This window comes from Pan troglodytes, chromosome 23 (assembly GCF_028858775.2).
Source record: "Pan troglodytes isolate AG18354 chromosome 23, NHGRI_mPanTro3-v2.0_pri, whole genome shotgun sequence".
Taxonomy (NCBI): Eukaryota; Metazoa; Chordata; class Mammalia; order Primates; family Hominidae; genus Pan; species Pan troglodytes.
Window position 1 is genome coordinate 25,839,148 of NC_086016.1, and position 23,332 is coordinate 25,862,479.

The window sequence follows — 23,332 nt, forward strand, 5'->3', positions numbered from 1 at the left end:
ACCCTGTCTCTACACAAAATACAAAAATTAGCTGGGCATGGCGACACATGCCTGTGGTCCCAGCTACTTAGGAGGCAGAGGTGAGAGGATTGCTTGAGCCCAGAGGCAGAGGTTGCAGTGAGCTGAGATTGCATCACTGTACTCCAGTCTGGGCAACAGAGTGAGACTGTCTCAAAAAACAAAAACAAAAACAAAAACAATCTGGCTACTCTATTAGCCCTCCCTGATGATGGAGAACCCTACTCCATTCCACATGATTGCCTTCCAATGATAGAAATGGTCTCAAGGTCATGAGACCCGTTGTGCACCCTTTAGACAACACAGACTCACTCCTATTTTGTGATGGCTCCCATAAACGAGGTTTCTGGGGGAACATAATAACTGCTATGTCATAGTTTCCCCACAGGAAACACTTGAGGTCCTGTTTGCCCACAGTAAAGTAAACCCCAGGCTGGGGAATTTATAGCTCTTATTAGAGCTTGTGCATTGGCAGAAGGGAAAACTGCCACTATTTATACCAACTCCAGTTGGAGTCTGCTGACCATTGGTGCAATCTGGAAATCCTGAGAATTCTTTTTTTGGAGAGATGGGGGTCTCAGTATGTTGCCCAGGCTGGTCTTGAACTTCTGGCCTAGAGCAATCCTCCTGCCTCAGCCTCCCAATGTACTGGGATTACAGGCATGAGCCACCATTCATGACCAATCCTGAGAATTCTTAAACGCTACTGGTACTCCTGTTACCAATGGGCATATAATTCTTGCCCTACTACAGGCTATTCACCTCCCAAGAAAAATTGCTGTTGCTCATTGTTTAGCCCATACTAAGGAGACCGATGCTATATCTTCTTCTTTTTCTTTTTTGAGATGGAGTCTCGCTCTGTTGCCCAGGCTGGAGTGCAGTGGCACGATCTTGGCTCACCGCAACCTCCACCTCCTGGGTTCAAGCGATTCTCCTGCCTCAGCCTCCCGAGTAGCTGGGATTACAGGCACATGCCACCACACTCGGCTAATTTTTGTATTTTTAGTAGAGACGGGTTTCACCATGTTTGCCAGGATGATCTTGATTTCCTGATCCTGTGATCTGCCCACCTCAGCCTCCCAAAACGCTGAGATTACAGGCGTGAGAAACCACACCTGGCCCCGATGCTGTATCTCTAGAGAATGATAGGGCCAACAAGGCAGCGAAATACACAGCCAGAAATGGATCCCCCCACCATCCTTTTTCCATGCAATTTATCTGTGTCTTTATCCCTGACTGATATTATTGATTATTGTTAGTATTACCAGGTAAATGCCCCACAATCTGAAAAAGACAAATGAATTCAAAAGGACAGCAAATAATTACCAGACAGATGATACATTGGACCAAATAGACTTCCCGTGGCTTACTTTCTTTTGACCTTTTGGCTTGCACTTATCAAATGGGACATATGGAGATGGAGGATAGCAAAGGAACTAAAATATAATTAGTTCTACCCTGGCATCCACAAAACTTCTGGCCACACTGTTTCCCAGTGCACAACTTATAAATCTCATGGAATCTCTGGAGGAAACCAACATTCCTCGGGGAGTCCTCCAAGGCCCACACTGCCCCTTGCAGGACTCCAGATGGACTCTGTTGATTTACTTCTGGCTTTAGGGCATTCCCACTGTTTGGTTACTGTCTGAATGTTTAGTGGATGGATTGAATGCCACCGGACTGGATGTGCTGATACCACAACACTGGTGAAGAAATTAATAACTCGGCTGGCCAGGGAGGCTCACACCTGTAATCCCAGCACTTTGGAAGGCAGAGGTAGGCAGATCACGAGGTCAGGATTTTGAAACTAGCCTGGCCAACATAGTGAAACTGTGTCTCTACTAAAAATACAAAAAAATTAGCCGGGCGTGGTGGCGGGCTCCTGTAATCCCAGTTACTTGAGGCTGAGGCAAGGAGAATTGCTTGAACCTGGGAGGTGGAGGTTGCAAAGAGCTGAGATCGCACCACTGCACTCCAGCCTGGGCAACAGTGAGAGACCATGTCAGGAAAAAAAAAAAGAAATTAATAACTGAGATTATTTCTCATTTTGGCTTTCTGTTACAGATTAAGTCAGACCAAGGAACTCATTTTACAGCAGAAATAAACAATTTGATTGCAAAAAAAAAAAACTCCTTTGGGGTACTCATTAAAATTTCACACCCCATACCACCCCCAATCCTCAGCTCAAGTGAAAAGTAAAAATTTAGACACAAAAAGGACATTAGGCTGTGTAAGATACAATGAATTTCTCTGAGCTTCTCTTCAAAGATTTAGCCTGCTAACTTCCTTGTCCTTTGTTCTCAAACTTAACTTTCCTGTTCCTCCTTGCCCCTAGTTACTGTAAAACAGCTTACCCCCTTCCCATAGCTCTAATCAATAACTCACATCCTTTCCCTTGGTTATCTGTACCCGTTGTTCCCCCAAAACTGCATGTCTTACATGCTTCACCACTGTACCTCACGTACACTTTCCCTTCCATATTTAGAACAATATTTGCAAGTAGCTAATTGGATCAGCTCAGATTGTGCAGTCCAACCCCAGCCCATGGGGGAGTGACACAGAGGTAAGGACTATGCATCAGAGATAAAAACCCCCTGCTCTCCTTTGTTTGGTGTGCTCTTGCGATCTTGATTGATGGGAGTGGCACCCTTCTGCAGAAGTAAATTGCCTTGCTGTGAAAACTTTTGCCTGAGTGCTGGTTTCACTTTGTGGCACCAAGCATTTATTCCTGGAGCATTTTTATATTCAACAGGCTGGGTGCGGGGCTCACACCTGTAATCCCAGCACTGTGGGAGGCCCAGGTGGGCAGATCACTTGAGGTCAGGAATTCAAGACCAGCCTGGCCAACATGGTGAAACCCTGTCTCTACTAAAAATACAAAAATTAGTTGGGGGTGGTGGCACACCCCTGTAATCCCAGCTACTTGGGAGGCTGAGGCAGGAGAATCACTTGAACCTGGGAGGCAGAGGTTGCAGTGAGCCAGGATTGTGCCACTGCACTCCAGCCTGGGCGACAGTGTGAGACTCTATCTCAAAAAAAAAGAAAAAGAAAAAAAGACCTTAGGAAAAATCTGTCAGGAAACTGAATTGAAGGGAGGAAAAACATTACCTCTTGTTGCCTTTTACCCCTTATGAAGTTTAGAATGCTCCAAATCGGAGGCATGGATTAACTTCTTTTGAAATAGTGCTTGGTTTCCCTTTGCCTATTGGCATCTCTAAACCTTTCATTCCTGGATTGAGTGATCCCTGGATTATGGGGACTTCTTAAGTGAACAGTGTGATGCTATGACAGCTACATAAAGGAACTAACTAGTAATCTTGGAGCATATAAATCATCAACAGGTAAAAAGGGCATAGTTTCTGCCAACTAACAAGCCTTGCCATCCTTTTTGATCAGGAGATTAGGTGTAAATCAAGGTTTTTAGAAGAAAGCATGCGCTGTCACCAATGTTTCGGTCAGCGATGGACCGAATATACAATGGTGTCCCCATCAGATTATAATGCCGGTGAGCCACCGCATCTGTCATCCTAGCACTTTGGTAGGCAGAGGCGGGTAGATCATTTGAGCCCAGGAGTTTGAGACCAGTCTGGGCAACATGGTGAAACCCTGTCTCTACAAAAAATACAAAATAAACCAGTCATGGTGATGCTCACCTGTAGTCCCAGCTACTTAGAAGGCTGAGGTGGGAGACTCACCTGAGCCCAGGAGAGTCGAGACTGCAGTGAGCCATGATCGTGCTACTGCACTCCAGCCAGGGCAACAGAGTGAGATCCTGTCTCAAAAAAAAAAAAGGAAGAGAAAAAAGATTATAATACCATATTTTTACTGTAGCTTTTCTATGTTTAGATATGTTTACATACAAAAATACTTATCATTGTGTGGGCTGCGTGGGCAGCCGATTGCGCAGTGCGGGGACTGATAGGCGAGCCAGTCCGGACCCCCATCCACTCACCCACTCCCTCTGGGGCTACCTGAGGACTCTGACCACCCATCCCCCACCGCCTGGCGCCACCTGATGGAGCAAGATTGTCTAGCTTGGGGCCGCCAACGCCGTAGATGAGGCTTCCAGGAAGGGGTTGGGGGCACACGAGCATCCCTCTCTGCCCTCACCTCCCCCACTCCTCCACCCCGGCCTGCCGTGACTCCCTCCGGAGCCCGACGCGGACTTCCAGTAGTAGTCAGACGTTATCATCCTGTCATATTATGGAGCCATGTTCATCATGAATTTTTCCAAGCCCTGAATTATGCCGAACAAACATTTAAAAAAATGGAAAACTGTTTGAGACATAAACAGTTGTGCGATGTAATTTTAGTTGCTGGTGATTGCAGAATTCCAGCTCACAGATTGGTGCTCTCCTCTGGCTCAGACTATTTTGCTGCCATGTTTACTAATGATGTCAGAGAAGCAAGACAAGAAGACATAAAAATGGAAGGTGTAGAACCAAATTCATCGTGGTCCTTGATCCAATATGCTTATACAACCCGCCTTGAATTAAAAGAAGATAATACTGAGTGCCTGCTATCTACAGCTTGCCTTCTTCAGCTTTCACAGGCTGTAGAAGCATGTTGTAAGTTTTTGTTTGTTTGTTTGTTTTGAGACAGAGTTTCGCTCTGCCGCCCAGTGTAGATCTCAGCTCACTGCAACCTCCACCTCCCAGGTTCAAGCAATTCTCCTACCTCAGCCTCACGAGTAGCTGGGATTATAGGCGCCTGCCACCACGACCAGGTACTTTTTTGTATTTTTAGTAGAGACGGGGTTTCACCATGTTAGCCAGGCTGGTCTCGAACTCCTGACCTCAGGTGATCTGCCTGCCCTGGCCTCCCAAAGTGCTGGGATTACAGGCGTGAGCCAGGGCACCAGGCCACATGTCATAAGTTTTTAATGAAACAGCTTCACCCATCCAGCTGTCTTGGAATTTGTTCTTTTGCTGATGCCTAAGGTTGTACAGATTTGCATAAAGTGGCTCACAATTATACTATTGAGCATTTCATGAAAGTAATCAGAAACCAGGAATTTGTATTATTACCAGCCAGCAAAATTGCAAAGTTCTTGACTAGTGATGACATGAACATTCCTGATGAGACAATATTGACTCCACTTCTTACTTGGGTCTGTCATGATTTGGAACAGAGATGGAAAGATCTAAGTAAACTTTTGGCTTATATTAGGCTACCTCTTCTTGCACCACAGTTCCTGGCAGACATGGAAAATAATGTACTTTTTTGGGATAATATAGAATGTCAGAAACTCATTATGGAAGCAATGAAGTACCATGTATTACCAGAGAGATGACCCACGTTACAAAGTCCTCAGGCAAAATCTAGGAAATCAACTGTTGGTACATTATTTGCAGTTGGGAGAATGGATTCAACAAAAGGAGCAACAAGCATTGAAAAGTATGACCTCTGTACAAATACGTGAACTCCAGTAGCAAATATGAATGAAAGGAGGCTACAGTTTGGTGTCGCAGTGCTAGATGACAAACCGTATGTGGTTGGAAGAAGAGATGGACTGAAGACTTTGAATACTGTAGAGTGCTACAACCCCAAAACAAAAACAGGGAGTGTGGTGCCACCTATGTCCACACATAGACATGGCCTTGGTGTGGCTGTACTGGAAGGTCCCATGTATGCCGTAGGAGGGCATGAGGGCGGGGGCCATCTGAACACAGCGGAAATTTGGGACCCTCAGGCTCGCCAGTGGAATTTTGTTGCCACTGTGTCTACTCCTAGGAGCACAGTTGGTGTGGCAGTGCTAAGTGGAAAACTTAATGCAGTTGGTGGTCGTGATGCAAGTTCTTGTCTCAAATCAGTAGAATGTTTTGATCCTCATACTAGTGAGTGGACTGTTGGTAGAAGAGCTGAGGCAGGACTGGCTTGTCTGTCATAATGTAAAAGAGTCTTGAAAGATGTCCGGGGTCCACGGCCTAAAACCCCTCGTGGCCTTTGGTACACCAAGCTCTGTGCCATAGGGTGGAAGGCTGCCGTGCCGCAACACAAATCTAAGCCCAGGGCATAAAACCCCGTGTGGCTTGGATGGAACCCAGGGCTCAGGGCATAAAACTCCTCATAGCCTCTGGAATGTGCACAGACTTGTTGGTTCCTTGCTTCTTACTCGTAAACATGTCCTCCATTATCTCAAGTAGCAGAGCATATTCTACATGCATCAAAGGAAGTGCTAAGCTGTCACAGCTACGCTTAATGCACCACTAGCTTTCTATCCCCACGTTCTCATGCCCTCACCTGTTTACCCTCACATCCTCACCACCTGCTTCTTTGTTTGATCACCAGTAAATAGTGTGGGCTCCCAGAGCTCGGGGCCTTTGCAGCCTTCAATCTAGTGCTGGCCCCCTGGACCCACTTTATGCACTTTTAACTTATCTTTTCACATTCCTCTGACCCCGCCAGACTTTGTAGCCCCCACGGCCTGGTGTTAGGCCTGATCACCCCAACATGGACACTGTGTGCACGGATGTCAAAAAGGAGAGGTGGCATAGGAGTAACGACCCGGAGCGGACTGCTGTATGCTATAGGGGAACATGATGCTCTCACATCCAACTTGACTTCCAGACTCTCAGATTGTGTGGAGACATCTGATCCCAAAACAGACATGTGGACTACAGTAGAATCAATGAGCATCAGCAGAGATGCAGTGGAGGTCTGTTTACTTGTTGATAAGTTTTATGCTGTTGGGAGGTATGATGGACAGGCATACCTGAATACAGTGGAGGCTTATGATCCCAGACAAAGAGTGGACCCGGGTTGCTCCACTGTGCCTAGGAAGAGCTGGAGCTTGTGCTGTGACTGTAAAATTATAATTTAGTGCTCTGTTTTCTACATGAAGACACTCTCTTCCTTTATTAATTTAGTACAATTATTCTACCATCAATGGATGCATTTTTAGTAAACATGCATTGCCACAATCCTGGGCACAAAGTACCTGATCTCAAAGCAAAGATAGTAAAACAACGGAGGAAGGAGTGGATGGACCAGGATTAATTGCTTTCAATTCTTAGTAAATGAAAACCTGCAGCTGGTGGATTGTGAACAAACATTCCTGATGTAACATATTAGGACAAATGCACTGCTCTGGAACATAGCCCAGTGCTAGCTGGGGATCTCATTTATTCAGTCAAGCACATCTTACTCACGTGGGTGGCAAGCCACCCAGGTGCCGAGGCAAGAGACCGAGGGCACGAGCTGTTCCAGTATAATAAAATATATAAAATAAGAATAGTTATACTAGATATAGATCTTAGATATGATTATATATATATATCATTAATCATTAGTTTGCAGCAATTATTCTTTATTCCAATATTATAATAATTCTTGGCTCTACAATCATAACCTAGGAAAAACCAGGCCATACAGAGATAGGAGCTGAGGGAACATAGTGAGAAGTGACCAGAAGACAAGAGTGCGAGCTTTCTGTTATGCCCGGACAGGGCCACCAGAGGGCTCCTTTGTCTAGCAGTAGCGCCAGCATCTGGGAAGACGCCCGTTGCCAAGCAGACTCTGGTCTAGCGGTAGCGTCAGTGTCAAGGAAAAACACCCACTACTTAGCAGACCGGGAAAGGGAGTCTCCCTTTCCCCGGGGGATTTTAGAGAAGACTCTACTCCTCCACCTCTTGTGGAGGGCCTGACATCAGTCAGGTCCGCCTGCAGTTATCCGGAGGCCTAACTGTCTCCCTGTGATGCTGTGCTTCAGTGGTCATGCTCCTAGTCCACCTTCATGTTCCATCCTGTACACCTGGCTCTGCCTTTTGGATAGCAGTAGCAAATTAGTGAAAGTACTAAAAGTCTCTGATAGCAGAAATAATGGTGTAAGCTCTCTCTCTCTCTTTCTCCTCTCTCTCTCTCTGCCTCAGCTGCCAGGGAGGGAAGGACCCCCTGTCCAGTGGACACATGACCCACGTGACCTTACCTATCATTGGCGATGGCTCACACTCCTTACCCTGCCCCTTTGTCTTGTATCCAATAAATATCAACACAGCCTGGCATTTGGGGCCACTACCGGTTTCTGCATCTTGGTGGTAGTGGTCCCCTGGGCCCAGCTGTCTTTTCTCTTATCTCTTTGTCTTGTGTCTTTATTTCTACACTCTCCCATCTCCACACATGAGGAGAAAACTCACTGACCCTATAGGGCTGGACCCTACATACTCATATCCAGATTTATTTTCTTACAGTGCAAACACACCAGATGGAACTTCTAAAATGTTGCTTTCTATAAGTTTATCATCTATGAGTTGCAGTAATTTGTTTGTTTGCTTGTTTGTTTAACCACAATCACTATTTTAATGATATACTAAACATAATACTATTTAGTTTTTTCAGAAACATCGGCATTGTATGTGTGTTGGTTGTGGATTTTGTTTCTAAAATTGGCTTAGTCCAATAAATAAAGAAAAGCATTAAAGACTTAAAGCAATGATAACCAAATACAACCTTGATAAAATCTTTGAAGTCTATTTAAATATTCATTCCATTACATCTAGACTCACCAAAAACTGTATGTCATGATATTCTTAAGTCAAAGTTGAAACATGATGTTTCACATTAAATTTAAGATACGCAGCTTGGCGAGGTGGCTCATGCCTGTAATCCCAGCACTTTGGGAGGCCAAGGCAGATGGATCATGAGGTCAGGAGTTGGAGACCAGCCTGGCCAACATGGTGAAACCCCGTCTCTACTAAAAATATAAAAATTAGCTGGGCATGGTAGTGCACGCCTGTAATCCTAGCTATTCAGGAGGCTGAGGCAGGAGAATTTCTTGAACCCAGGAGGCAGAGGTTGCAGTGAGCTGAGATTGTGCCACTACACTCTAGCCTGGGTGACAGAGTGAGACTCCATCTCAGGAAAAAATAAAATAAAAACAAATAAATTTAAGATATGCAAATTTAAATAGAGAAAATAAACGTTATATACCCTATAATGTTATTTCACCTAATTAGTACTTAATTAAATGGATTTATTTTATATTATAAAAGATGTTTTGATTTTTTCTTTTGATATTGACAACATTGTTTGGATATTCTTATGTTGTCAAGGCTGCACCTGCCTCCCCTGCCTTATTTCTTATGTTTTGCCACAGTTAACCCATTGTGCTTCTTTGTAATCAAACGGTTTGGGGAGGGGGGAGAAAGGGCTTACTGAATGTCTAAAAAAACAAGTTTAAAGTGTTTGTTACCCAAAGTTTGGTGCATTTGTAAACTCTAATTACATATGTGAATGTTAATACTCTCAGTGAAGTGTTATTGTTTGCAAAAATGCACTGGGCAGTAACATTTTGTGATAAATCCTACAATGCAAGATATAAGTAAAAGAAAATACTTATCATTGTGTTACACCGTGTACAGTATTCAGTATACTAATATGCTGTATGGGTTTGTAGCCTAGGAGCAGGTGGGCTACACAATATAGCCTAGGTGTGTAGTAGGCTATATCATCTAGGTCTGTGTAAGTACACTCTGTGATGTCTACACAACGACAAAAGTACCTAAAGATGCATTTCTCAGAATGCATCCCTGTCATTAAGCAATGCCTGACTGCACTGCTAACCACCTACACTGCCATCAAGTTGGGGAAAAGTCCTCCTGGAATCATGTGAATTACACCAAGGTAGACCCAGATCAGCACTCTGAGGACAACTGGAAGACCCTCCCTACAGGTGACCTTAAAGTAACGATTTCCCAGACTGGTTCCCAGGCCTCAGAAGCAGATGACATTTTAAAGTAGACAGGTTTCCTCAAGATCATGGATCAAGAAACTTCACTTCCACCTGTTTTCTCACACTGGGGCTCCTTGTCCAAAAAGCAAAAACCGAAAGAACCTCTTCCTTTTAATGAAGCCTCCTTTTTCTCTGGCCATTTATTAAAAAGCTGACTGGAAATTGCTTGTCTCAATCCTGTCCTCTGATTCTCCCTCTGATCCTACACTATGGGTTCTCTTTGAGGTGGTGTCTCATTCTTAGTAACCCTTACTGTTTTCTCAACAGGTCAAAAACAGAGCTGACACCCCGTTACACCAACTCTCCAAATCTTGTCCACTTTAATTAATCTGATTACTGGTTATGTCAACATCTAGATCATGCAGAAGAACTTGAACCAATTTTCATTCCTGCCAATGCCAGGACTCGGTGGGCCAACTATGAAAACTGGGTATGTGACAGGGTGTGGCATCCACAACTGAGAAAACAACATCACTTTACTTCTTCTTTTGATGGATTAATTGGACATGGACAAACCTCTATGGAAGCTCAAGGTCTGTCCTGTGCTCAGGTGTCATTAAATGAAGGAAATTTGCCGGGTATGGTGGCTCAAGCCTGTAATCTCAGCACTTTGGCAGGCAGAGGTGGGCAGATTGCTTAAGCTCAGGAGTTGAGACCAGCCTGACCAACATGGTGAAACCCTATCTCTACACAAAACACACAAAAAATTAGTAGAGTGTGGTGGTGGGCACCTGTGGTCCCAGCTACTCAGGAGGCTGAGGTGGAAGAATCGCTTGAGCCCGGGAGGTGGAGAATGCAGTGAGCTGTGATCACACCACTGCACTTCAGCCTGGGCAACAGAGCAAGACCCTATCTTAAAAAAAAAAAAGAAAATGTTCCTTTTGTTTTAAAAACAAGTATAGTGCTGAATGATTTATAGGTGACATAGCAAGATGATATTACAGTTGAATCCTGTGATTTGGTTCCACAGGTGGCATCCTCAAGCCTCCCATGAAGGTTATAGAAGGTTCTGGCACTGACTCTTATGGTACAAACACTTGTCATATCACTGGATGTTACAGTAAGCTCACAAGCCACCCTTGTATAACATGGGGTAGCTCATCTGCTCTCTTCATTAGACTGCCAAACACTAGACATTAAATACGGGTAGACCAAAAATCTGGACAAACTTGGTCACATAACAAAACCAAGCCACAGACATGTCAAGGCCAAACTGCAGGCCTCCTATATTAGATATTTTGCAACCCATTCTCCTACAGACTGACAAAGACACATGGAAGATGGATGTGTGCAGATGTCTACATGATAGGTGACAAGACACCAGCCCCCAACCTGGTGGGTCATGAGTTCCACTCTGAACTTATCTGTGAACAACATTGGTCTTTTTATCTTATGTGGCAACAGATTATATAAAGGTTCTCACCTAAATGGTCAGGTCAATGTAGAATTGGATACCCAACACCTTCTATCACCAGGTGTCACCTTAAATGCCAGCCAAATTACAAACTTGGGCTCTTTTATACACAAAGTAATACTACATGAACATACTAGATATGACATCAGGGAAAACCCACTTGTGTGTTACAACTCTAAGTTATTTTCAGTATTGAGATCCTTTTTTCCAGGCGTTGGAAATTATGTGACGGAAAGGGCAGTTCTAAATCTTTCCATAGTAATAGAACAAGAGTTCAATATTACTCTGCAAAAATTGGTAGCACTCGGCCAGGTGTGGTGGCTCACTCCTGTAATCCCAGCACTTTGGGAGGCCGAGGCAGGTGGATCATGAGGTCAGGAGATCGAGACCATCCTGGCTAACATGGTGAAACCCCATCTCTCCTAAAAATACAAAAAATTAGCCAGGCGTGGTTGCAGGCAACTGTAGTCCCAGCTACTTGGGAGGCTGAGGTCAGAGAATGGCCTGAATCCAGGAGGCGGAGCTTGCATTGAGCTGAGATCACGCCACTGCACTCCAGACTGGGTGACAGAGTGAGACTCCATCTCAAAAAAAAAAAAAAAAAAAAAAAAATTGGTAGCACTCCAATTAGAAGTTAATAGTTTAGGAATTTATGGCCCAGGTAGGGGCAGTCTCTCTTGGATCAGCAAGTCCTCAGGATGTCAAAGCAGTCCGGGCGCGGTGATCCACACCTGTAATCCTAGCACCTTGGAAGACTGAGATGGGAGACTCACTTGAGGCCAGCACTGGGCAACATGGCAAGATACCAGCTCTACAACAACAACAACAACAACAAAAATTAAAAATTAGATGGGTGTGGTGGTACATGCCTGTAGTCCCAGCTGCTCAGGAGGCTGAGGCAGGAGGATCACTCAAGCCCAGAAGGTCAAGGCTGCAGTGAGCTATAACTGCACCACTGACTCCAGCCTTGGTGACAGAGCGAGACCCTGTCTCAAAAAACAAAACAAAATGTATGAATGAACCTAGGAAATCAATCAACCATAATAAAAATTTTAATTGAAAGTAATGGCAAACCAGGCGTTGTGGCTCACGCCTGTAATCTCAGTACTTTGGGAAGCCAAGGCAAGTGGATCACTTGAGGCCAGGAGTTCAAGACCAGCCTGGCCAACATGGTGAAATCCTGTCTTTACTAAAAATACAAAAATTAGCTGGGCATGGTGGCCTGCACCTGTACTCCCAGCTACTTGGGAGGTTAAAGCAGAAGAATCGCTTGAACCCAGGAGGTGGAGGTTGCAGTGAGGTGAGACTGCGCCACTGCACTCCAGCCTGGGTGACAGAGTGAGACCCTGTCTCAAATAAATAAATAAATAAAATGAAAGTAATGGCAAAAACCACGATTACTTTTGGACCAACCTAATATAATTGCACCACTGCACTCCAGCCTGGCAGAGTGAGACCCTGTCTCTACAAAAATGTAAAATAAACTTAAAAAATGTCAAAGCATGATAAAGTACAGGACATAAAGACCATGATTAATCTAACACCCATCACTCCAATCTTTGCCTCTGTTCTGGCATTCCCCTATGTGTCTTCGCATCACCCTCCTTCTGGGTGACTCCTTTATGTTGTATTTTTTTGTTTTATTTGGTTTTTTTGGTTAGTTTGTTTTGAGACAGAGTCTTGCTCTGTTGCCCAGGCTGGAGTGTAGTGGTGTGATCTTGGCTCACTGCTACCTCTGCCTCCCAAGTTCGTACCTCAGCCTCCCGAGTAGTTGGGATTACAGGCATGTGCCACCATGCCCTGCTAATTTTTGTATTTTTAGTAGAGACGGGGTTTTGCCATGTTGGCCAGGCTGGTCTCAGACTCCTGGCTCAAGTGACCTGCCCACCCCAGCCTCCTAAAGTGTTGGGACTACAGGCATGAGCCACCGCGCCCGGCCACCCCACTCATTTTGAATGTAAGTAGATTACCAATTCTGAAATGGGTTTTGAGCAGTAGCAACATTGACACAAATTTATAATATTTTCAAGAAGATACTTCCTTCGATATGTAAAATGCAACAGATATCATTTGCAATCATACATATGTACATATATACATACACACATATAATATATATATCTCAGCATGGAATAAGTCTGAGCTGAAACATGCATTACTTAAAAAAGAAAAAACTTATAGACAGGGTCTTGCTCCGTCATCCAGGCTGAAGTACAGTGGCACGATTGTGGCTCACTGCAGCCTCGACCTCCTGGGCTCAAGTGATCCTCCCACCTCAGCCTCCCAAGTAGCTGGGACTACAGGCATGAGCTACCTCGCCTGGCCTGCATGATCTTTATGAAGAATGTCATAGAAAGTTTTTGAAAGCGATTAAAGTTGACCTAAACAAGCAGGGATCTATGCTGTATGCCATGCTATTATTGGGGAGGAAAAAAATTCTCCTCTACATTCCTAGGGTCTCTGGAGATCTGGGCCTAAGAATAAAACTGAAATAAGACAGATTAACAGAAGAAAATCATTCAAGTTTTGCTAAATTTTCAGTGTACATGGGTACTTTCACAAGAGAATGAAGGCCTACACAAGTCACTAAAGTAGAAAAAGTTTCTATCCTTTAAATAGAAAAAAATTTTTTGTTAAGACAAGGTCGGGCACGGTGGCTCACGCCTGTAATCCCAGCACTTTGGGGGGCCAAGGCGGGCAGATCACAAGGTCAGGAGGTTGAGACCATTCTGGCTAACTCGGTGAAACCCCGTCTCTACTAAAAACACAAAAAAATTAGCCGGGCGCGGTGGCGGGCACCTGTAGTCCCAGCTACTCGGGAGGCTGAGGCAGGAGAATGGCATGAATCCGGGAGGTGGAGCTTGCAGTGAGCAGAGATCGTGCCACTGCACTCCAGCCTGGGTGACAGAGCAAGACTCTGCCTCAAAAAAAAAAAAAAAAAAAAAGACAAGACAAAGCGGTTTGGATTATAGGCAGTAAATTGTGGAGAAGGGACTAGGACATACGTGCGGGGCAAAATTAGAAGATAAGGATTATTTTTAGTCGTGTGTTTATACACATCCATTGGAACCTTGATTCACAGTCACTTGTGATGACAATGTTCTTCTCTTCCTGGTAAAGGGAGGGTGCTTTCTTATGGGAAATTGTGTGGCCTATTCTTAGATAGAAAAGGGCAGGTCAGAGAGTCTTTCCTGCATGTGCTATTTCTCAAGTGCCTTCAACTCAAAATAATTAATACTCCAAAGCAGCATATTTGGGGTGACATGTCTTTAATTCCTTCATTTCCCCTGCTGCAGACTTCCTAGAAGTTTCAGATATTAAAAGCTGAGTTGGTGGCTATGGAGATAAGAGCCAGATTCATAACGAGGGATCTACAAACGGGGAGAAGAACATAGATAAGAATAGGAATGAATAAGCTGAATGGAACAGGTCTGAGCACATTTCCCCATATCCTGTTAAACACACATCCCATTGCTGGGACAAGGTCAGTACAGCAGAATGAATGCACCTCTTTTGTTTGATGGAGAGTGTTTAGCTTGTTCTTTAACAGGTGCAGCTTAGGCACTATTTGTCCCAATGGATTTACACAGACCAGCCTTATCCACCAATGATCACACAAACTCCTCCTTTTGAGGCTGTCAGTGTGTCCAGGGTGCAACAATTTTGGAATACAGCAGAAGCTAAGCTATTAACTTCTTTTGTTGTGGTTGCTGTTGTTGTTTGGACACAGAATCTCGCTTTGTTGAGTGCAGGCTGGAGTGCAGTGGTGCGATCATGGCTCGCTGCATCCCCGGCCTCCTGGGCTCAAGTGATCCTCCCACCTCAGCCCCCAGAGTAGCTGGAACTACTAGTACACCCTGCTAATTTTTAAACTTTTTGTAGAGTCAGTCTCACTATGTTGTCCAGGCTGGCCTCGAACTTCTGGGCTCAAGTGATCCTCCCTCCTCAGCCTTCCAAAGTGCTGGGATTAGAGGCCTCAGCCACTATGCCCAGATTGCTTTGACATCTTGAGGCCTTACTGATCCAAGAGAGACTGCCCCACCCTGGGCCAGCTAATTCCTACAGAGAATAAATGATTTGCTTATGGTGTGCCTTTGATGGGCCAATCAACCGATTCGTATCTCCAAGATAACTTTACCAGCCACCTTCCAGCAGGTTCCTGCCCCAAATCACTCCAGGGACAGGTACCAGGTAACAAGGGTCCACTCCTATAACCTAGAGCCCATCACAGTTATTGAAACTAGCCAGGCCTAAGTCTGTTTACCCTGTCTTGCCTTCTTGCAAAAAACACAGAAAACCCTTTGTCCACCTTTCGCCCTCGCTCATTCTGCCACCTGACTGACCCTGGTGCTTCCCCATGGCCCTGCATGGTGTGGCATGTCCCCCCTATCATCTTGGGAACTGTGAGTAACAAACTGTCTTTTAAATGGCTATCACCTCTGATCTGTGGCCTCACCATACCCGAATAAAGCCAAAATCCCGGGTACATTTTAAAACAAGTCTACAAGTCAAGGAATGCCAGGCTGGTTGATGTAGTGGCACTCAGGAAGGCAAGGGCAGTGCCCCTGACTGGCCCCTTCTGCAGCGTGGCCATCCTTTACTACCTGTGCTGCAAGTACAGCGCACCATCACACTGGTACCCGCCAGACCTGCACACACGTGCCCGTGTGGAGGAGTTCATGGCTTGGCAACACACGGCCTTTCAGCTGCCCATGAAGAAGATAGTCTGGCTCAAGGTGAGCAGGGCCACTTCTGAGGCTTGGGGACACGGGCACAAGGGAGTCAGGAAGGCTGGAGGCCAGTTCTGGCCCTGCTGACTGCCGGTGAACTCAAGTAAGTCTCCCTCCCTCTCTGGGCCTCATTTCCTCAGCTCCTTCTCCTGCCTGCCTTACAGAGCTGTCAGGAGTGTGGACTGAAACAATGGGCATGAAAGAGTCTTATTAGGGCGAGGGGAAGGGCATACAGGAGAGGCTGATGTGACTCACCCAGGACAGCATTCGAGGCATTTCATTCTGAACTAGAGAATCTCAGTGTCAAAAGGCCTATAGAAGGCCGGGTACGGTGGCTCACAACTATAATCCCAGTACATTGGGAGGCCGAGGCGGGCAGTTCACTTGAGGTCAGGAGTTCAAGACCTACCTTGCCAACATTGTGAAACACCGTCTCTACTAAAAATACAAAATTATTAGCTGGGTGTGGTGATGGGCACCTGTAATCCCAGCTACTCAGGAGGCTGAGGCAGGAGAATTGCTTGAACCCAGGAGGTGGAGTTGGCAGTGAGCCAAGATTGTGCCACTGCACTCCAGCCTGGGCAACAGAGTGAGACTCCATCTCAAAAAACAAAAACAAAAAAGAGTAAAGGCCTATAGAAAATTGGAAGATGACAAATAACCAGTACACGTGTCTCTACTTCGAATTCCATGCCTGTGACCGGCATCACTAATCAATCACAGGACTTATGCCTGCTGAGCTCCCCAAATCCTTGTGAACACATGGTTCCCGGCACCTTCCACCAATCAGAACTGCTAAAAGAAGTGAAACTGCTTTATATCCTGGGAAGTGTTCAATATCTATCCAGCAGACGAGAGTACAGAGACCTGGCAGGGCAGGTGGCCCTGGAGTGCAGCCTCCTCTTCCCTCCTCTTCCCAACCCTGGCCAGTTGCTGATCCCAAAGATAACAGGGGAGGAAGTTTCAGCTGAGAAGATGGAGCATGCAGTGGAAGAGGTGAAGAAGAGTCTGCAGCTCTTCGAGGAGAAGTTTCTGCAGGATAAGATGTTCATCACCGGGAACCAAATCTCACTGGCTGACTTGGTGTCCGTGGTGGAGATGATGCAGGTGTTGGGTGGGTTGGAGGAGGGTTAGACCCTGGGCAGAGGTAGGACTCCTCTGTGACCAATGAGGCCATCACTTGAGGATAGGCTGGTGAGGTGGGAAAGGCAGGCGTGGCTGCCATGGGGGCTGCGGGAACCAGGTCTGGGGGCCTGGACTCAATCGGGGCAACAGGAAGCACAGAATGTTATGAATCAGGAAGGATCACAGTTCTCCACACTTGACAAAGATTCTTCGGTGTGGGAGGACCCGGAGGGTGAGCCTGGGATAGAGAAGAACACTGCATTTCCTGCTCAATCCACCAGCATCCCAGATACCTCCTCCTCTTGCTGGACTCTCCAGGAAATGTTCACTGGCTTCCTGGGTGTCCTTCTGGCCCTGCCTCTTTCCCAGAGCTCCAGACAGACAGCTCTGGAGGACAGCTCTCGTGGCTGGGTCTGAGGGGCATCCACTGTGCATTTGGAGGCACACCTGAGTGTGGGGCATTTCTGTGGCCTCTACATGCAGGGGAGGGTGACCAGTTCTGCTTGTCAAGACACTGGCCAGGGTCTCAACTGGCCATCCTGCACACCAGCTAGGGCACTGCACACTGACCAAAGAGACTAATTTGCATATCAGCCAGAGATATGCCAGGAGGAGGCACCTGGGATCCTGGAGGATTGACCAGAAAATGCAGTGTTCTTTTCCTTATCCCAGAGATCTCTGACTGATAAGAAAATTAGTCTCTTTGGTCTGTTTGCAGGGCAGACCAGCACCAGGAAAAGTCATTCTGGCCTGCCCCAAGGGTTCAGCCATATGCTTCGTCCCCCCCCTTACATTTCACCCACACCCATCCCTTCTTGGGCTTCCCAAAGATCTTGGGTGCAAACCAAACTACAGGGTAGACTCTTAGTGAGCCAGCCAAACTGCAGGGTAGACTGCCCACCAGGTCTCCCATCCTAGCCCCTGAGCTTGATCACAGTGGGAGGCTAAACATGGAGGAAAAAACCTGAGTTCTCTCCCTCATCCACATATACACACCTGGGATAAGGGGTTTCCCTGGAAGAAGGCAGGATTCATGCGAGATCGCAGGCTGGAGAAGTGGGAGGTGCCTGGGCCAGGAGCCCTCTCAGCATGGTTCAGAAGGCTTGGAGCAAGAAGACCGGTGACTAAGGACTCTGAGGGATTCTGGATCCTCCACCCCCACCTACATCTATTACATAGTCTGTGACCCCTTGCTCAGGCCTTGGGGGTCAGCAGCCTAATTCTTTGCATAGGTACATGTTGGGCGCATGGGCCTGAGGCTGTGGGAGAGGACCCGGGTGAGGCTGGTCCCCAGGCTGACCACGTCTTTGTCTTCATCTATCCACAGCCCATGGCAGCCAACTATAATGTCTTCCTCAACAGCTCCAAGCTAGCTGAGTGGCGTATGCGGGTGGAGCTCAATATCAGCTCTGGCCTCTTTAGGGAGGCCCATGATCGACTAATGCAGTTGGCCGACTGGGACTTTTCAACATTGGATTCAATGGTCAAGGAGAATATTTCTGAGTTGCTGAAGAAGAGCAGGTGACCCTAGGCGCAGCCTGTCCCGCAGGGCCTGGCTGGCTTAGCAATCTGAGCCACCTTCCTTAAAGGAAATACTAAAAAAAAAAACAAAAACAAAAACAAAAAACTGTTCTTTGCCTAATAAAGAACTGGAACAACCATCACAGCTGCTGAGCAGCAGACAGTTGGCATATGCATAGGGTCTGACGTGGGAGTGGGTGGTGGTTACAGATCCTTCCAGTTTCCAAAAAGAATTTTAAAAGTAAAGGGTTAAATATGGTTACATTGTGAGTAATAATAGTTGGTGACTTCAATACCCCACTTTCAGTAATAGAAAAAATGCAGATGACCATCAAGGAAATAGGGAATTTGAAAAGCACGATTAACCAATCGCATACACTAGACATGAACAGAACGTTCCATCCGACAGGAGCAGAATAAGCATTCTTCTAAAGAGCACATGGAATATTCTCCAGTATAGAGCATATATTTGGTCCTAAGACTCAAATTTAAGATGATTGAAATCACACAAAGTATGTTCTCCGGACACAGTGGAATAAAGTGAAAAATCAAGAACAGAAGGAAAACTAGAAAACTCACAAGCACATAGAAATTAAACAGCACACTCTTAAACAACAAATGGGTTAAAGAAGAAATCACAAGGGACATCAAAAAGTATCTTGAACAAATAAAAATGAAAACACAACATGCCCAGATTTATAGGATGCAGCAGAAGCAGTGCTAAGAGCAAAATTTATAGCTGTAAACACATAAGTTAAAGAAGAACGATCTTGAATCAATAACCTAACTTTACACCTTAAGGAACTAGAAAAATAAGAGCAAACCTAACCCAACACCAGTAGAAAACAGGAAATAATAAAGATTAGAATGGAGATAAATGAAATAGAAAATAGAAAAGCAATAAAATCAATAAAACCAAAAATTGGATCTTTGCAAAGATCAACAAAATTGGCAAACCTTTACTTAGAATAGCCAAGTGAAAAAAATAAGGGTCAAATTATTCACCAAGAAAGAAAGTGGAGGCTGGGTGCAATGGCTCACACCTGTAATCCCAGCACTTTGGAAAGCAGAGGCAGAAGGATCACTTGAGGCCAGGAGATTGAGACCAGCCTGGGTAACACAATGAGACTTTTTTCTAAAAAATATATATTTTTAAAAAATTAGCTTGGTGTGGTGGTGCATGCCTGTAGTCTTAGCTAACTGGATGGCTGAGGTGGGAGGATCACTCGAGTCCAAGAGTTCAAGGTTACACCGAGCTATGATTGCACCACTGCACTCCAGCCTGAGCAACATAGAAGAACCTTATCTCAAAAAACAAACAAAAACAAAAATGAAGAAACTAAATGGAAACCAGAAAGAAAGAAAATGGAGACATCACATTGGTCATAGAGAAATACAAAAGTTTAGAAAGAAATACTATGAATAATTATATGTGGACAATTTAGACAACCTAGATGAAATGGGAAAATTTTAGAAACATACAATCTACCAAAACTGACTTAAGAAGGAAGATAAAATTGTAATAGACCTGTAACAAATAAAGAGATTAAAATATTAATTATTTTTAAAAATTCCACAAAGAAAAGCCCAGGACCAGATGGCTTCCCTGGTGAATTCAACCAAAAGCTTGAAGAACTAACACAAAGCCTTCACAAACTCTTCCAAAAAATAGAACAGGAAGAAATATTTTTCAACTCATACTATGAGGCCAGAATTACTCTGATACCAAAGACAGAAAAAGACATTACAAGAAAATAAAGTTACAAAGCAATATCCTTATCAATATAGATGTAAAAATCCTCACAAAATATTAGCAAATCAAATCCAGCCGCATATTAAAAGGATCATACACCTTGACTAGGTAGGATTTATCCCAGGAGTACAAATGCAGTTCAACATACAAAAATCAATCAATGTAGCATACCATGTTAATAAAAAGTCACATGATCATCCTAATGCAGAGAAGGCATTTGACAAAATCTAACATCCTTTTACGATAAAATTACTCAGCAGATGAAGATGAGAAAGGAACTTCCTCAACTTGACAAAAAGCATCTATGAAAAACCTATAACACCACACTTCACTCATTGTGAAAGATCGAGCGTTTCCCCCCTAAGATCAGGAACAGGACAAGAATGTTCATTCACACTACTTCTACTTATTAGGGCAATTAGGCAAGAAAAAGGAACAAGGTGGAATCTAGATCAGAAAGAAAGAAGTAAAACCATCTCTATTCACAGATGACATTATAGGAATTCTTAAGGAACTCACTTAACCATTAGAGCTAATAAACAAGTTCAAGGCTGGGCACGGTGGCTCATACCTGTAATCCCAGCACTTTGGGAGGCTGAGGCAGGTAGATCATGAGGTCAGGAGTTTGAGACCGGCCTGTCCAATATGGTGAAACCCCGTCTCTACTAAAAATACAAAAATTAGCTGGGCATGGTGGCGCATGCCTGTAGTCCCAGCTACTCGGGAGGTGGAGACAGGAGAATCACTGGAGCCCAGGAGGTGGAGGTTGCAGTGTGCCAAGATTGTGCCACTGCTCTCCAGCCTGGGTGACCGACTGAGACTCCATCTCAATAAAATAAAATAAGTTCAGCAAGGTTGCAGGATACAAGATTAATACACAAAAATCAGTAGTATACACTTGCAATAAAGGATCAAAAACAAAATTAAAACCACACTTCCATTTATAATGGCATCAAAAAGAATAAAATAGTTAGAATAAATTTAACCAAAGAAAAGCAACACTTCAACACAGCAAACTACAATGTGCTGTTGAAAGAAATTAAAGAAGCGCCACCAAGCAATCTGACCTGAGAAAACATGCAGGTTCAACAGAATGAGTCGTGCTCTTCAGCAAGCACCCATCTTGTGTTCAAGCTGGGTCTATGAGGCAAGTTTGGCAACATAGACAAGGACATGCAACCAAATCTGTAATGTAGAAAAGGCCAAGGGAAGGTGGATCAATCATTGGAAACATTCAACAATCCATGGAAGAAATGTTAAAAATAGAATCTCAGGGTCTGATGAAGTTGGAATATCACTCTTCTATGTATTTTGGTTGGAATCTGTTGAATGATTGGATAAAGTAAAAGATAAGTATAGGGAATTATTAGGTAGCATTAAATGTCTAATAAATGTAAAGAGAGGGAGCAAGTGCATACAAGGAAGTGTGCGCTACTGGGTTTCTGTTGAATTGTTCATGGAAAACCATCAGCAGTTCAAATCCAAAAGCCTGTCTTAAAATTAGCTGAGTGTGGTGGCGTGTGCCTGTAATTCCAGCTACTTGGGAGGCTGAGGCAGGAGAATCGCTTGAACCCAGGAAGCAGCGATTGCAGTGAGCCAAGATCGCACCACTGTACTCCAGCCTGGTGATAGAGCGATACTCCGACTCAAAAAAAAACCAAAAACAAAAACTTGTCTTGAGGGACTATGCCGGGCTTTACAGCTACAAACATCATGGAGGAAGCTGTCTGCCCATTAGAAGCCCAGAGCCCAGAGGGACAGACTAGAGCAAATCCTCTCCCTCGTTGGAGCTAGATGGGAACACAAATCTATCTGATAACTAACATGCAATTTTACATCTCTTACCTTGTTTAATCCTCACAACCACCCTGATGAGTAGTAGTATTATCCCCATTTTGTAGATGAAGAAACAAGTTCTTCAAGGGGAAGGGTAGCATATGAATGAGAGGCAGAACCAGAGTCAGGACCTATATCTTGTCTTCTCCTTCCTAAAACTAGAAAAGTACCCACAACCAGGCAATGCTTTTGGTGCAGAAAAAGCAGTAGTGAACAAAATAGGCAAAAATGTCTGCCTTTAGTGCTCACATTGTTGTGGAGAAAGACAAACAATAAGCACAGTAGAGAAGTAAAAATTAGAATGTTTTGCTAAAAAGTCCATAAAATTGAATATTATTCAGCCATAAGAAGGGATGAAGTACCGTTATATGCTACAACATGGATGAACCCTGACACCATTATGCTAAATGAAAGAAGCCAGTCATAAAAGGCCACATATTTCATTATTCCATTTGAATGAAATCTCCAGAATAGGCAGCTACTTCCTATCCACAGAGGTAGAAAGTAGATGAATGGTAACCAGGGGCTAGGGGAAGAGGGGAATGGGGAGTGACTCTTTATTGGGTACAGAGTTTCTTTTTTGGGTGATGAAAATGATCTAGAATTAGATAACTGTGATGGTGACGAAACTTTGTTAATATACTAAAAACCACTGAATTGGCTTTAAACCAATTGAATTTTAAAGTATACTTTGAAAGGGTGGATATTATGGTATGGGAATTATATCTGATAATGAAAATATGATTACATTGTTCAAAAGCATAGGGAAGCAGCTACAAAAAATATGAATCACAAATTGTGGCTCTTTTTATTCTGAAGTGTAGAAATTGAATATTATAGCTCAAAATATAAAACAAAAACAAAGAAAGCTAAAAGCCCTTCCATTTGGCCATCTTGGAGTAAGACCTACCACAGTCCAGTGCCTTTTACTCAGCCCCACAGCCTAGCCTATTGTTTACATGAAACCCTGTAGCTTCCACCCCTGTTTGACTGTTGGGTGTAAAGTTATGAGTGACCATATTGGGGGAAGGGAGGAAAACTCCCCATAAACGTGTATCCTGGGGGCCTGAGGAGAGACGATGGCCCAGGTATCAGAACATGATATACCTACTTGTCCTTATCTCCTTGTCCACACATAAGGCTTGGAAGGCAGCCATGTTTTATATCACGTGATCTCCAACCAATGAGCTGATTGGCTTCTTCAA

General features: G+C 44.5%; 1 protein-coding gene and 1 pseudogene across 1 annotated transcript; both read left to right on the forward strand.

Annotated features, from left to right (window-relative positions):
- Positions 1 to 3,996: 3,996 nt before the first annotated feature.
- Positions 3,997 to 6,933, forward strand: LOC101058891 (kelch-like protein 5; annotated as a pseudogene).
- A 3,321-nt stretch (positions 6,934 to 10,254) lies between these two features.
- On the forward strand, positions 10,255 to 18,681 carry LOC112206707 (glutathione S-transferase theta-4). The gene is made up of 4 exons (XM_054675638.2): positions 10,255 to 10,298; positions 15,634 to 15,898; positions 16,616 to 16,999; positions 18,345 to 18,681. The coding sequence occupies exons 1-4, from the start codon at positions 10,255 to 10,257 to the stop codon at positions 18,540 to 18,542; spliced, it is 891 nt and encodes a 296-aa protein (XP_054531613.1). The 3' UTR covers positions 18,543 to 18,681.
- Positions 18,682 to 23,332: the final 4,651 nt, after the last annotated feature.